This window comes from Palaemon carinicauda, chromosome 22 (assembly GCF_036898095.1).
Source record: "Palaemon carinicauda isolate YSFRI2023 chromosome 22, ASM3689809v2, whole genome shotgun sequence".
Classification (NCBI taxonomy): Eukaryota; Metazoa; Arthropoda; class Malacostraca; order Decapoda; family Palaemonidae; genus Palaemon; species Palaemon carinicauda.
Window position 1 is genome coordinate 68,977,716 of NC_090746.1, and position 16,209 is coordinate 68,993,924.

A 16,209-nucleotide genomic window follows, 5' to 3' on the forward strand; every position below is an offset into this window, starting at 1 on the left:
GGGAGTAGTAAAAAATAGAGGGTTGGGCATGAATGTAAAGAGAGTTCTATATGAGAAAGTGATTGTACCAACTGTGATGTATGGATCGGAGTTGTGGGGAATGAAAGTGATGGAGAGACAGAAATTGAATGTGTTTGAGATGAAGTGTCTGAGGAGTATGGCTGGTGTATCTCGAGTAGATAGGGTCAGGAACGAGGTGGTGAGGGTGAGAACGGGTGTAAGAAATGAGTTAGCGGCTAGAGTGGATATGAATGTGTTGAGGTGGTTTGGCCATGTTGAGGGAATGGAGAATGGCTGTCTGCTAAAGAAGGTGATGAATGCAAGAGTTGATGGGAGAAGTACAAGAGGAAGGCCAAGGTTTGGGTGGATGGATGGTGTGAAGAAAGCTCTGGGTGATAGGAGGATAGATGTGAGAGAGGCAAGAGAGCGTGCTAGAAATAGGAATGAATGGCGAGCGATTGTGACGCAGTTCCGGTAGGCCCTGCTGCTTCCTCCGGTGCCTTAGATGACCGCGGAGGTAGCAGCAGTAGGGGACTCAGCAGTATGAAGCTTCATCTGTGGTGGAAATGTGGGAGGTTGGGCTGTGGCACCCTAGCAGTACCAGCTGAACTCGGCTGAGTCCCTGGTTAGGCTGGAGGAACATAGAGAGTAGAGGTCCCCTTTTTTGTTTTGTTCTTGTTGATGTCGGCTACCCCCCAAAATTGGGGGAAGTGCCTTTGGTATATGGATGGATGGGATGTTACCAGTGATACCAGTGGACTGGTTATGTGCGTGTATTGTTCCGCTATACAAAGGTAAGGGAGATGTGCACGAGTGTTGTAATTCAAGGGGTATTAGTTTGTCGAGTGTAGTTGGAAAAGTGTATTATTGAATGTTAATTAATAGGATTAAGGATAAAACAGAGGGTGCAATATTAGAACCTTTAGAAGAAGTAAGGGATGTATGGATCAAATTTTTACAGTAAGACAGATATGCAAGAAATACTTGGCAAACGATAAGTTGAATGTTGCATCTATGGATCTGGAGAAAGATTATGATAAAGTTGATAGGGAAGCGATGTAGAATGTGATGAGGTTATATGGAATTAATGGAAAGTTGTTGCAGGCAATGAAGAGTTTATATATAGGCAGTAAAGCATGTGTAAGGACAGGAAATGAAGTGAGTGAGTGTTTTCCAGTGAGAGTCGGACTGAGGCAGGGGTGTGATGTCGCCATGATTATTCAATTTGTTTGTTGATGAAGTTATAAGAGGTGAATGCTTGAGCGTTTTGTCAAGGATTGAAACTGATAGATAGAGTGATCATGAGTGGGAGGTGAATCAGTTTTTGTTTGCGGATGATATGGTATTGATTGCCAACTCAGAGGAGAACCTGGGTCAATTAGCGAGAGTTTGGGAGTGTGTGTGAGAGAAGGGATGTGGGTAATATTAAGGTTATAAGTTGCATGAGGAGGGAGGGTGGTGCTAGGTTGAATGTCATGTTCAATGGAGAGTCATATTAGGAAGTAGATCAGTTTAAGTACTTTGGGTCTATTGTTGTTACAAATGGTGGAGTGGAAAGAGGATGTACGTCAGAGAGTGAATGAAGGATGCAAAGTGTTAGGGGCAGTGAAGAGAGTGGTGAAAAATAGAGGGTTTGCAATGAATTTAAAGAGAGAGTGTGTGAGAAAGTAATTCAAGCAACTGTGATGTATTGATTGAAGTTGTGGAGAATGAAAGTGACGGAGACAAAAATTGAATGTGTCTGAAGTGTATAGCTGGTGTCCCTCGATTAGATAGGGCTAGGAATGAAGTAGTAAGGGTGAGAACTGGTGTAGGAAATGAATTGGTGGCTAGAGTGGATATGAATGTGTTGAGGTAGTTTGGCCGTGTAAAGAGAATGGAAAATGGCTGTCTGCTGAAGAAGGTGATGAATGCAAGAGTTGATGGGAGAAATACAAAAGGAAGGCCAAGGTTTGGGTGGATGGATGGAGTAAAGAAAGCTCTAGGTGATAGAAGGGTAGATGTGAGAGAGGCAAAAGAGCGTGCATGAAATAGGTTACCGCTGAGGTAGTAGCAATAGGAGATTTGGCATATGAAGTTTCAATTGTGGTGGATAATGGGGTAGAGTGGGCTGTGGTACCTTAGCAGTACCAACCAAACTCAGATGAATCCCTAGTCAGGGTGGGAGGACCGAAGAGAAGGAAAGTTCCCCCCACTTTTTTTTTTTTTTTTTTTTAATGTTGGCTACCTCCCAAAATTTGGGGAAGTGGCTTGGTAGATGGATGGGTAATCTAATACATCTTTCTCATTAGGAATTTATTCTGTGATAATTAGCATTATGATATACTGTACAGTATTGATTTATGTTTTGAGTCAGAATCAGATAGAAATTCTGATGCATTTTTATTGTTTTTGTTATATTCAACAGAGCTTGTGTTTGGTATTTTTCAATATGCAATTATTATATATTAAATGGTTTCCAATTTTTTCATGATTGAATTTTCAATATTAAACTTAGCCGGTGATCATATAAGCTTTCAGCTCTGCTGCCCGACAGAAAAACCTAAGGACAAAATACGCCAGCGATCGCTATACAGGTGGGGGTGTACATCAACAGCGCCATCTGTCGAGCAGGTACTCAAGTACTCCATGTCAACACAGAACCAATTTTCTCTCTGTCGTGCCACTGGCAAGACCTACTAAATACGCTGTTGCTTACTGGATTGATTTTCACAGTTTTTGGTGAAGTACTCATTTCTAGTTTTTAGCTTTCGCTTTGCAGAGGTTATCTTCAATACTCCCTTGCATTCTTTGATTGAATTTTGGATTATTTGTTGACGACTTGGATAGATTTTGAATTTCCCCTTTGACTAATTCAAGATGGCTGACCCTTCTCAAGTCCCTAAATACAGGAAGTGTAGTGCTAGGGACTGTTTTAGGCGTCTTCCGAAGGCCTCTATCGATCCTCACACCATTTGTTCCAATTGTCGGGGTAAATCCTGTCAATGGGAAGATCGGTGTGAGGAATGCGTTGGGCTTTCGGAATTCGATTTTCTCGAATTCCTTAAATATTCACGTAGGCTAGAGAGAGATAGAGTCAGGAGGAGTTCATCTCGCTCAGTTGATTTTTCCTCTCCCCATGCCCCACAACCTATTCCTTCCCCTATAGTGGTTACTCCTGATCCCCCTTCTAGCACTCAACAACCTTCGATGGCAGATATGATGCGTGCCATCCAGGCTCTGGGTGAGAGAGTCGAGTCATTGGCGAGTGACCGCAACCAACTCATGGCTGACGTCAGGGAGTTGAAGGGTAAAAGTGCAGTGGGAAGTGAAGTGAGTGGTAGTGCTGTGAAAAGTGTTAGTGTTGCGCTTGAGGGTGCGTCTGTTCGTGCCTGTCGTCCTCCCAGTCCGGGACCTCTTGCAAGCTCCCAAGCCCAGGGGAGAAGCAATGTCGTACGACCAAAGGGTTCGACAGGCTTTAATCAGCGGACAGACGTTCCCTCCGTGGTTTCGGACGTATCTTGCCAAGATCGCCCCACCCACAAGAAGACGAGAGAGCCCGTTCATTCCTCGTCTGCGGAAGAGGTTTCTCGCCAGAAACGATGGACCAAGGTCTCACGGCCTCTCAAACGCAAGGTCCCTTCCGCGCAAGTCCAACGGCCCAGGTGTAGCCACTGGGTCAGTTCGGACTCGCTGCAGTCTTCCGATGACTGCACACCTCCTAAGAGAGGCAAAGTGGTACCTCAACAGGCAGTAACACCGTCTGTTGCCGCACCTGCTGCTGTAGACCCTAAGTGGTCTTTGCTACAGTCTATGCAGACACAGTTAGCATCTTTTATGCAGGAGTATCGTGCGGAGAAGGTTGACGCTGCACCCGTTAGCCTACAACCAACCACGGTTGTGCGTACAGTAGACGCTGAGGCTACCTTCTCCCGCACTCCAGCTGTGAGAGTCCCACCACCCATGAGCAGTGTACCCTGCCAGCCGCACGTTGACGTTCACAGACGCACGGAACCCTCCGTACCACAACAACAGGAGGGTGGAGTTAAGTTGCTTTGTTTTGACGCTGTGCGTCTACCTCCGCAACCCACTGTGGTTACCGCTACTCGCCCGCAGCAGACTAGTCAGTCAGGAGTAGAAGCTTTGCTTCCCCACACAGCTATGGTTGTTGCCAGCTCACAGACTGACCAACAGTTCCATGACGTTGCGTCCAGTGCAGTCACGCATGCACCCGTGCTGCCGGACTCAGCCGACCAACTGATTCCTACTCCTTTGCCGCTTCCTCCTCAACATTCAGACGATGGACTCTCTGATGATGACGACGCTGCACATCTTGACGACCCGCACACGGACATCGACGAACCCAAGACCACGCCTCCCTCCTTGGACTTTAGGAAAGTGCTTGCACTGTTCAAGGATTTATATCCTGATCAGTTTGTGTCTGCAGCACCACGCTCTCCTCCCTCTGAGTTCGCTTTAGGCACGCAGTCATCCGCACCTGCCTTTACGAAGCTCGTCCTCGCCCGCTCATCCAAGAGAGCTTTAAGAGTGCTGGGAGATTGGTTGCAGTCCAAGAAGCAACTTGGGAAAACAGCTTTCATGTTTCCCCCTGCCAAGCTTGCTTCCAGATCTAGCGTCTGGTATGCCACGGGAGAAGTTCTCGGCTTGGGAGTTCCTGCCTCTGCCCAGGGCGACTTCTCAAGTCTTGTAGACTCTCCCCGCAGGCTGGCCATGAGACGCTCCAAGATTTGTTGGACTCCTTCGGATTTAGACCATCTGATGAAAGGAGTATTCAGAGCGTTCGAAGTTTTTAACTTTTTGGACTGGTGTTTGGGAGCGTTGAGCAGGAAGACCTCCCCTTCTGACAAGGAAACTTCCATGCTCATAATGTCCTGCATGGACAAAGCCATACGGGATGGTTCTAGTGAGCTTGCGGCTTCTTTCGTTTCCGGGGTCCTCAAGAAACGGGAACACCTTTGCTCCTTCTTGTCAGCTGGAGTAACCCCATGTCAAAGATCGGAGCTTATGTTTGCTCCTCTCTCGAAGTGCCTCTTCCCTGAGGAGTTGATCAAGGAGATTGCTGCCTCCTTGATTCAAAAAGACACACATGACCTGGTTGCGTCATCCGCACGCAAAGCCACCCCTTTGCCCTCCGTGTCTAGACCCAGGATGGATACTCCAGCGTCAAGGTTCATTCCGCCCTTTCGTGGCAGAGCCTCCAGCAGAGGAGGTGCTCGTGCCGAAGGTCAACGTGGGAGCAAGAAGAAAGGTTCCAAGTCCTTTAGAGGCAGAGTCTGACTGCCACCTTCTTCAGACAGCAGTGGGAGCCAGGCTCAAGAACTACTGGCAGGCCTGGGAGAACAGGGGCGCAGACGCACAATCTGTGAAGTTACTCAGAGAGGGGTACAAGATTCCATTCTTGCGCAAGCCCCCTCTAGCAACAACTCCCATCGACCTCTCTCCCAGGTACAGAGAGGAGGACAAGAGACTAGCTTTGCAGCAAGAGGTGTCTCTCTTACTACAAAAGGGAGCGGTAGTCAAAGTCCGGGACCATCAATCCCCGGGCTTCTACAACCGTCTCTTCTTAGTCGTGAAGAAGACAGGAGGGTGGAGACCGGTGCTAGACGTCAGTGCTCTGAATGTCTTTGTCACAAAGCAGACGTTCACCATGGAGACGACAAAGTCGGTTCTAGCATCGGTCAGGAAGGAAGACTGGATGGTCTCTTTAGACCTCAAGGACGCTTACTTTCACGTCCCCATCCACCCAGATTCCCAACCTTTTCTAAGGTTCGTTTACGGGAAGGTTGTATACCAATTTCAAGCCCTGTGCTTTGGCCTAAGCACGGCACCTCTTGTTTTTACGAAACTGATGAGGAATATTGCCAAATTCCTGCATTTAGCAGACATCAGAGCCTCCCTCTATTTGGACGACTGGCTTCTAAGAGCTTCGTCAAGCGTCGCTGTCTGGAGAATCTAAAATGGACTCTGGATCTGACCAAGGAATTGGGTCTCCTGGTCAATATGGAAAAGTCCCAACTCGTCCCATCCCAAACTATAGTGTACCTAGGAATGGAGATTCAGAGTCAAGCTTTTCGGGCTTTTTCGTCGGCCCCCAGAATCAGTCAAGCCCAAGAATGCATCCAGAACATGCTAAAGAAGGACCGATGTTCAGTCAGACAGTGGATAAGTCTGATAGGGACGCTTTCATCACTGGACCTGTTCTTTGCGTTAGGGAGACTGCACCTCCGACCCCTTCAATTTCATCTAGCTGTTCACTGGAGAAAGGACAAGACGCTAGAAGCGGTCTCGATCCCTATTTCCGAGAAGATGAAGTCTTCACTGACTTGGTGGAAGGACAACATTCACCTCAGAGAGGGTCTGCCACTGGCTGTTCAGACCCCCAACCACGTTCTCTTCTCGGACGCATCGGACACGGGCTGGGGTGCGACATTAGACGGTCGGGAATGCTCGGGCACGTGGAACGCGGATCAAAGAGCGTTACATATCAACTGCAAGGAGCTACTGGCAGTTCATCTGGCCTTGAGAAGCTTCAAGTCCCTCCTTCTAGGCAAGGTGGTGGAGGTGAACTTCGACAACACCACAGCCTTGGCGTACATCTCCAAGCAAGGAGGGACTCATTCGATGACGTTATACGAGATCGCAAGGGACCTCCTCACCTGGTCAAGAGATCTAAACCTGTCTCTAGTAACGAGGTTCATTCAAGGCAACATGAATGTCATGGCAGACCGCCTCAGCCGGAAGGGTCAAATCATCCCAACAGAATGGACCCTTCACATGAATGTATGCAAGAGACTATGGGCCTTGTGGGGCCAACCTACCATAGATCTATTTGTAACCTCGATGACCAAGAGGCTCCCAATTTATTGCTCGCTGATCCCGGACCCAGCAGCAGTTCATATAGATGCCTTTCTTCTGGATTGGTCCCATCTAGACCTTTATGCATTCCCCCCGTTCAAGATTGTCAACAGAGTACTGCAGAAGTTCGCCTCTCACGAAGGGACAAGGTTGACGTTGGTTGCTCCCCTCTGGCCCGCGAGAGAATGGTTCACCGAGGTACTGCAATGGCTAGTGGACGTTCCCAGAACACTTCCTCTAAGAGTGGACCTTCTGCGTCAGCCACACGTAAAGAAGGTACACCCAAGCCTCCACGCTCTTCGTCTGACTGCCTTCAGACTATCGAAAGACTCTCGAGAGCTAGAGGCTTTTCGAAGGAGGCAGCCAGAGCGATTGCTAGAGCAAGGAGGACATCCACTCTTAAAGTCTACCAGTCGAAGTGGGAAGTCTTCCGAAGCTGGTGCAAGTCGGTATCAGTATCCTCAACCAGTACCTCTGTAACTCAGATAGCTGACTTCCTTTTATACCTAAGGAAGGAAAGATCTCTTTCAGCTCCCACGATCAAGGGTTACAGAAGCATGTTGGCAGCAGTCTTCCGTCACAGAGGCTTAGATCTTTCCAACAACAAAGATCTACAGGACCTCCTTAAGTCTTTTGAGACCTCGAAGGAGCGTCGTTTGGCCACACCAGGTTGGAATTTAGACGTGGTACTAAGATTCCTTATGTCAGAAAGGTTCGAGCCACTACAATCAGCCTCCTTTAAAGATCTCACTTTGAAGACTCTTTTCCTCGTCTGCTTAGCTACAGCTAAAAGAGTCAGTGAGATACACGCCTTCAGCAGGAACATCGGATTTTCATCTGAAACGGCTACATGTTCTTTGCAGCTTGGTTTTCTAGCCAAAAACGAACTACCTTCTCGTCCTTGGCCGAAATCGTTCGATATTCCAAGCCTTTCCAATTTGGTTGGAAATGAACTAGAAAGAGTCTTGTGCCCTGTTAGAGCTCTTAAGTTCTATTTAAAACGAACTAAACCTCTACGAGGACAGTCAGAAGCTTTATGGTGTGCTATTAAGAAACCTTCTTTACCTATGTCGAAGAATGCAGTTTCCTATTATATTAGACTGTTGATACGAGAAGCTCATTCCCATCTGAATGAGGAAGACCATGCTTTGCTGAAGGTAAGGACACATGAAGTTAGAGCTGTCGCAACTTCAGTGGCCTTCAAACAAAACAGATCTCTGCAGAGTATAATGGACGCAACCTATTGGAGAAGCAAGTCAGTGTTCGCGTCTTTTTATCTTAAAGATGTCCAGTCTCTTTACGAGAACTGCTACACCCTGGGACCATTCGTAGCAGCGAGTGCAGTAGTGGGTGAGGGCTCAACCATTACATTCCCCTAATTCCATAACCTTTTTAATCTTTCTCTTGAAATGTTTTTTATTGTTGTTTTTGGGTTGTCCGGAAGGCTAAGAAGCCTTTCGCATCCTGGTTGATTTGGCGGGTGGTCAAATTCTTTTCTTGAGAAGCGCCTAGATTAGAGGTTTTGATGAGGTCCTTTAGTATGGGTTGCAACCCTTCATACTTCAGCTCCTAGGAGTCGCTCAGCATCCTATGAGGATCGCGAGGCTCAGTAAGGAAGACGTACTTAAAAAGGCAGAGTAATTGTTCAAGTCGACTTCCTTACCAGGTACTTATTTATTTTATGTTTGTTATTTTGAATAACTGCTAAAATGAAATACAAAATACTTAGCTCTTAAATGTAAACATATAATGCTGGTCTCTACCCACCCCCCTGGGTGTGAATCAGCTTATATGATCACCGGCTAAGTTTAATATTGAAAAATGTTATTTTTATTAGTAAAATAAATTTTTGAATATACTTACCCGGTGATCATATATTAAAGGACCCTCCCTTCCTCCCCAATAGAGACCCAGTGGGCCGAGGAGAAAATTGGTTCTGTGTTGACATGGAGTACTTGAGTACCTGCTCGACAGATGGCGCTGTTGATGTACACCCCCACCTGTATAGCGATCGCTGGCGTATTTTGTCCTTAGGTTTTTCTGTCGGGCAGCAGAGCTGACAGCTTATATGATCACCGGGTAAGTATATTCAAAAATTTATTTTACTAATAAAAATAACATTTTAATGATGAAAGGTACCCTGGAATTTTGTATAATATCAGTACGGGTAGTTGCTTATACCGTAGTTAGTGGGAATGAATTATTTTTTACTGTTCCACTTCTATGTTTGCAGGAACATACTATGTCCTTGAAGTGTTTGGAAGATAATGACTATGACCGGAACAAGTGCGGATGGCATTTTGAAAATTATAAAAAATGCCAGGATTTTTGGGTAAGATTTCTTACTACTTGAGTATGATGCCTATTATTTAGTTGCTTTTTTTCATTCAGAGCACAGTACAAAAAGTGTCTGACTCTATAACTTTGTAAATATTTTATCCCGTTTGCAACAGAGTTAAGATTAAGGAAATAAAACTAGAAACTTTGGTATAAAATATTTGAAACTCTGTATCACAGTCATTCAGGTATCAGTAGCCATGTACAGTATAAACTAGATGTGTGATGTAACAAAGACTTCATAGTTTGAGGGTTGCAATATTTGTGAAAGCCCCGATTTGCCAAAAAGGCCAGGAAGTCTGACGAATGAAGACATCATAGCAGCACAGTAATCTTTATCTTATTTTTTTCATGAATACTGGGTTTTCCTTCTGTATTAAAGGAGTTGGTTGGTAACTGTATAGTGGTTCTTGTCCAAATACAAACCATTTGCTATTTATAGGGTTATTACTTTCGGCGAAGCTTAAAGAACGAGCCATGATAATTTTAGTGAGGGATAACTACCCCAACCACTACTTAGCGGGTGGGGGTTGGGGGTAGCCCAACTACCCCCTCACTCACACACCTGAGCTGAGCAACCACTTAGCTTTCTAGCTCGGTAAAGAACACACACTCTGTCGCTCTCTCCCGGTTTTTGACTTGCCTTGATACTAACCTTATTCTCTTTTCTTTGCAGGTTATGTGTGCATTTGGAGTCCCATGCGTACTTGTCCTGGTCCCGAAGGCCGCCCCTGCGGTACGTTCATGTCTTTCTTAGAGATAGACCCCACTTTCTGTGTCCGGCTTGCCAGGGCCAGACTCTCTAGTCAACCTCTGCCCGTTGTTCCCTAGATCGGAAAGCAAACAACACACTTCTAGCTACTCGCCGTTCGCCATTACACCGATTCAGTAAAGCGATCGGCAGGGGATCGACAGACCCCTTCATCGGCTTGTCAGCAGGTGACTACTCGCGAACACTCTTTACCTGCACAGTTGCCACGATACCCAGCCCTTGACCATTAGTTAACGTTGGCCAGAACAATGCTGTTCTAAGGAATAGCATCAACCCCGTCAGGGCACATGGTAAGGTCAAGCGTTGCCTTACCCACTTCTGTCAGCTAAACAGCGTCAACAAACTCCTTTGCGAAAGGATCTGCAAGGAGCTGGCCCTTTTTGCCGATGTCCACCCCATGTTGGAGAAGTTGGAACAAAGGGTAAGACCACAGGTGCACGCTGGACGTAAAGGACGCATACTTCCAGGATCCAAACCATTCATCTTCAAGGAAGTACTGTGTAGGAGATTCAGTCTAGACAACAAGAAATACCATTTCAGGGCACTGTGCTTCGGTCTTTCCTCAGCACTCATTCTGGGCTCGCAGGATCGGCCTCCGTATCCTCCGTTAACTTCTAAAGGTTTTTTACCAAGATCTGGTGATCATGGTAAACCTTGGGAAGTCTTCCCTACTTCCCTCTCAGAAGACTGGTATATCTGGAAATGAGTCTAGACACCAATCTCCACAAAAACCTTCTCGTCAAAGATAGGATAACGAGGCTTTGGTCACAAGACCCTTTCTCAAGATGAGAAGAACTCCCAGCCCAGAGTGACTATTTCGGCAGTGAAAGACAGTCACTCAACCTTGAGCCTCGCCTTCAAAACTGAAAGGAAAGGACATCCCCTCATCGCTAGATCTTTCCTTACTCATACAGACTTACAAACTTGCCTTACCTCAGTCGGAATTGAGACCTCCCCCTCAGAACATGGTTTGAGCTCTCCAATCTTTAAGGAGACCTCCCTACGAACCACTTCACCAGGCAACATATCTTCACCTGGCTTAGAAGACAGTGTTACTTCTCTCTTTGACCGTGGCCAAACGGGTCAATGAACTTCATGGTCTGTCATTCGACATCGCCCATTCAAGGAGAGGGTGAGAGGCAACGTTCAGTTTTGTCCCTGGGTTTGTTGCCAAGACGCAGCCTCCAGAGGCGACGGATCCTAGATTCGACCCCTTCCGGATGAGTCTCCGCTCTGTAACTGACAATCCAGATCATCTGTTACTGTACCCGGTTTGGGGCTCTACATCAAGAGAACAGCAAATCCACCCAGGTGCCTTCGCTTGTCATCAGCACCGGGAGAGACAAGAGAAGGATCATCAAAAAACACCACCTCTGCTGGATTCAGAGTCATCAATTACACTCTGAATCCAGGTCCTCCTCCAACACGTCGACCCACGATGTCAGGGGCATAGTTATGCCCCTTGCCTTCAAGCAGATTACTCTGTGATGCAGATTCTACAAGCAAGGGTGTGAATGTATCAGGCAACTTTCACAGTCCATTACCTGCAAGACATGTCCCACAGGAACGCGATACGATCCCTATTGGTCCTGTGGTGGCTGCACAACAGCTGGTTGAATTCCTCAAGCTCCTTATTAGACAAGTAGCAGAAGGTTGTGGGCACTGTTACCCAGCTTTAGTCTGTGTGAATGAAAAGGAGTGACTGGCTCTTTTTCATTTCGTCATCCTCCCCTCTCATGGGGAAAGCAGCAACTAGGGTTCTCTGCACATGTTGACCTCAACCACGACAGTCACACTGCTTATCTCAACACACAGCTTGTGTAGGCCGCAAACCTTGCATAGCAAGGTTTAGCGAGGTGTAACGACTCCTTCTTTTTGGTACCTGCCTATTTAAAATAAGACGCCTCTGGATAGCCAAATAGCCAGTTTGGCAGGAACATCCACCCTCCTAATGTACAGTATGAGTCACCCCTAATAAATAGCGTAGGTTTGTATTCCAGTTACGGAAAAAATGACAAATTCGGAGATACAGTAACTTGCATTTTTCTTAATGATACACCCCTTTAGCTATTTATACAAACTTACCCGCCAACCCTATCCCCCTTGAAGTCCTACCTCCAAGCAAAGTGAGCTCAGTCACAGGTGTGTGAGTGGGAGGGGTAGCAAGCTACCACCCTCCCCCCCACTAACTAGCGGGATGGGTAGCTAGCCCTCGCTAAATTTTAATGGCTTGTCCTTTCAGCTTCACCGAAAGTAATACCCCCTAATAAATAGCAAAAATTTTATGTCATTAGGAAAAATACAAATTATCTCTGAATTTGTCATTTTTATCTAAAATCTCATTTTTTCCGTAACCGAAATACAAACCACGCTATTTACAGAGGGGGGTTACCTTTTAGCGCAGCTGAAATGGCGAGCCATTAGAATTTAACGAGGGTGTATTACCCCCGCGCTAGTTAGCGGGGGGGTAGGGGAGTGGTAGCTAGCTACCCCTCCTCCCCCTCACACACAGATGAATGCTCACTTTCACTTTTGGCTCGGACTGTGACAGACATCTCTGTCTTGGTCCTCTCTTGGCAGCCATTGTTTGTTTTGTCTTTACTTAATCGCTTACTTTTCATTTACTCAATATATATGTAAACATGTTTTCATGTTTGTATATATATTTGAGTATAGAAATAAGTAAATTTCCTTTTCAGAGTTATGTGTGTAGTGTACGATATCTACGTGGAGTCCTCGGCAGTTAGGCCACCACGGCGTAATTTTATGGGTGGCAATCGAGTTTGACTTATGTCTTTCTCTCTCTCTCTCTCTTGAGGTCGTTCACCCTTTTACTACGTGTTACTACGCCCTTGTAGCTTCCTTTCCGTTGGGGGGGTTGCTACGCCGTACGTTTGTCTCAATTAGTTATGAATCTAATTGTAATTGTTTTTTGTTTTTCAGCTTGTAGAATGATTCCTTTCGGGGTTTTCGTTCTTTCTTTAGTGTTCATTCATTTTTAAATTACATAATTACATAGTTACATAATTATAATTGTTATAATTCTGTTTTGGTTACAGCTCTCCTTCCGTGAGTGTAAGTGGTTGTGAGGGCACGTGCCTGTTGTGTAATTCTTGTTTCTTTTCCCTCGGGATTCCTCTTCGGATCCTTCCCGGGGGAATGAATGTGTACTAATATTATTTGTTTTATTTTTTTTTACAGTTACCGATCTAGTTCGTTTCTGTAATATGGCAACGGTGTGAGCTGTCTTGTTGAGTCCTGGGAATTCGGCTGTTGCTGCCTCCCCCCTTGTATTTTCGTCAGGGGCGTGTCTCCTTCTACTGGAAGTACTCCCGTGACGACGGACAGCTCTCCAGTTCATTTTAGAACTCTCAGGAGGCTTGCCTCCTTGGGCGGGTAACTTTCCTTCCGAGGGAAGTTTTTCCTGTCCAGGCTTGAGTTTTTCCCCTTTCGGGGGGTTCTTCTCTTGCCTTTTTTTTGTGCGACTATGCTCTTGGTGCTGAGTGGTCACACCTGCAGTTTCGCTCAAGGGGCTGGGCAACTGCAGGAGCTCCTCTTCGGTGGATTGCTCCTTTTAGGTCACTGGCTGACCAGTCTCTTCTACGAAGTGTTTCTCTTTCGTTCGCGAGAGAGTACACTCATAGAGACTCCTCTTCGGAGGTTTCTTCTGTTGCTGTTGCTGTTGGCCTCCCTCGCCGTAAGGCCCACCGTCCGCCTCGTCGTAAGGGCCTCTCATCTCCCTATAAGGGTGCTTGAGGCGCCTTTTTGAATCTCCGTTTGCAGCCTACAACTCCTTTTTCTCGATCTTCCGCCTTGGTGCAGATGGACAGCAGTCTGATCTCGTCTTCCGACGGGCAACGGTCTTCCCGATGGACAACGGTCTTCCCGACGGTCAGCGGTCTTCCGACGGACATCAGTCTCCCGGCGGACAACGATCCCTTCGGGGCTAAGGGTTGCCTCCCACGGGGGTTCTTCCCTTGCGTGTCAGGGTTTCCCTGCGCGCCCTTCTGCTGTGTTCTCTCCTGCTCCTGCTCAGTGTTAGCGCACAGGCGCTCTTCTGCTCATCAGCGCTCTCCTGTTCGTCAGCGCTTTCATGATGATCATCCCTGCTGTTCCTGTTGGTTCCTGTTACGCGCCCTGTGCGCCCACGTTTCCCCTCGCGATCTAGAACTTCGGTTCAGGTCGGGGTCAAGGACTCTTCTTCTATGCGCAGGCTTCCATGCGTAGCCTTCTGCTCGTCAGCGATCATCAGCTCGCCAGCGATCACCTGTCTCTCGGCGATCTCCGGATCGCCCGCGTGTGTTACAGCCGGCACGCCAACGTTCTCCAACTCTTCTGAAGGAACATGGTTCGCCAGCTACTAGCTCACCTGCGCATGCTGATCGCCATCGCGCGACCCTCATCTGCGGATGCTGATCGCCATCGCGCGACCCTCAACTGCGGATGCTGATCGCCATCGCGCGACCCTCAACTGCGGATGCTGATCGCCATCGCGCGACCCTCAACTGCGGATGCTGATCGCCATCGCGCGACCCTCAACTGCGGATGCTGATCGCCATCGCGCGACCCTCACCTGCGGATGCTGATCGCCATCGTGCGACCGCACACCTGCGGATGCTGCTCACCATCGCGCTATCCTGCGCATGCTGCTCGCCATCGCGCGATCGCTCACCTGCAGAGGCTGCTCGCCATCGCGCGACCGCCCACCTGCGCATGCTGATCGCCATCGCGCGACCCTGGCATGCTGATCACCATCGCGCGACCCTGCGCATACTGATCACCATCGCGCGACCCTGCGCATGCTGATCACCATCGCGCGATCGCCCTCCTGCACATGCTGCTCGCGATCGCTCACCTTCGCATATTGCTCGCTAACGCACGATCGCTCACCTGCGCATGCTGCTCGACCATTGCGACGGCATAACACAACGCGCCATCGCCAACCTGCGCGTTAGCGCTCACCAGCTCACCACCGATCGCTTGTTGATCCATATCGCCAGCAGTCTTCCTCGCCCACGCGGCAGCGCGTTTCCTCGCCATCGCGCTAACGCTTGCGTTCGCCGCCTCGGACTCGCGCTCATCCACCTGCCCACCCTCACGACCGCTCGCCCACGCGACCGCTCGCCCGCGCGACCGCTCGCCCGCGCGACCGCTCGCCCGCGCGACCATTCGCCTGCGCGCCCACACGGCCACGTGCCTGCACGTCTACGCTCATGCGCGTCCGCGCCCATGCTCTCCAATGTTCGCCCACGCGCGAACCAACGTCGGCTTATTTCTTGCAGTATCCATTGCTCGTCTATGGGTTATCGCTTGCCGACCACCAGCTCTCGCCCTTCCTACCACTCTCGCCCTCCTTCTGCGCTCCTTCGCTCACCTTCATTTGCGTTACCGCGCATGGGCGCTTCCACGTTCGCCCACGCGAAATTCTTTGAATTACCGTCGCGCGAGCTCCAGGGCGATTGCGACCACGATTCCCAATGGGGTTTTCGCAGCATGGCCAGCCTGGCGAGTTCTTCTGGAGCGTATTTCCAGAACACGGCCTCACCCCGTAAACGCAGAGCATGGCACTTGCAAGAATAGGAGAAACTTAAGGGAGATCTGAGCAACACTCCTCTTTCCTGAACCTGGGTTAGCCCATCCCCGTCATTCCCTGGAAGGATTTTTGGCGGGGGGGGGGGGCTTTCCGTTCGAGATTTCTCCATCGGACAAGGGGTGACTGCTTACCCCTTCCTCTGGGAGCTTACCAGGTTCTTTCCCTCCTCGGTTACGGCCCGAGGTTTGGTTCAAGGAAGCTACAGGAAGATCATGGGTACTTTCCTCCTCTCAAGCTCAGGCACCTTGGCCTTTCGTCGTTAAGTATCTAACTTGCGGACAAGCTCGATGTTGTACCATCTGGACGCGCTGACTGAGGGCTTCCTTCGGATGTCTCATCTGTGGAGGTCGACGACCTCAGACACCCTTCCATCCTTGAGAAGAGTTTGTTTGTGCCCAAGGACAGAGACTTAGACAGCGGCTGTGCGGAGGAAATCGACTTCCGTTTTCACTCCTCCAAGGCGCTTTCTTCCAGACTCTGCAGGGCTCTAGCGCCCTTTTCTTTCAACCACGTCGGCCTAAGTTATCGGCTACGACAACTGGGACAAGGTGTCCAATTGCAGTTTCCTCCTGTCAGGAACAGATGGCACGGGAGACTCCCCCGGGGGGGCATAGTCCTAAAAGGAGTTCACGAACTCTAGGATTGCAGGTTT

At 48.5% G+C, this 16,209-nt stretch overlaps 1 protein-coding gene across 2 annotated transcripts in view; it reads left to right on the plus strand.

Annotated features, from left to right (window-relative positions):
* The window catches only part of LOC137616531 (coiled-coil-helix-coiled-coil-helix domain-containing protein 7), an 83,816-nt gene that overhangs the window by 22,393 nt on the left and 45,214 nt on the right, over window positions 1–16,209 (plus strand). For both annotated transcript variants that reach the window (XM_068346371.1, XM_068346372.1), the window contains exon 3: window positions 9,089–9,187. In XM_068346371.1, coding sequence (XP_068202472.1) covers window positions 9,089–9,187 — 99 coding nt within the window. The remainder of the gene's footprint in view (window positions 1–9,088; window positions 9,188–16,209) is intronic.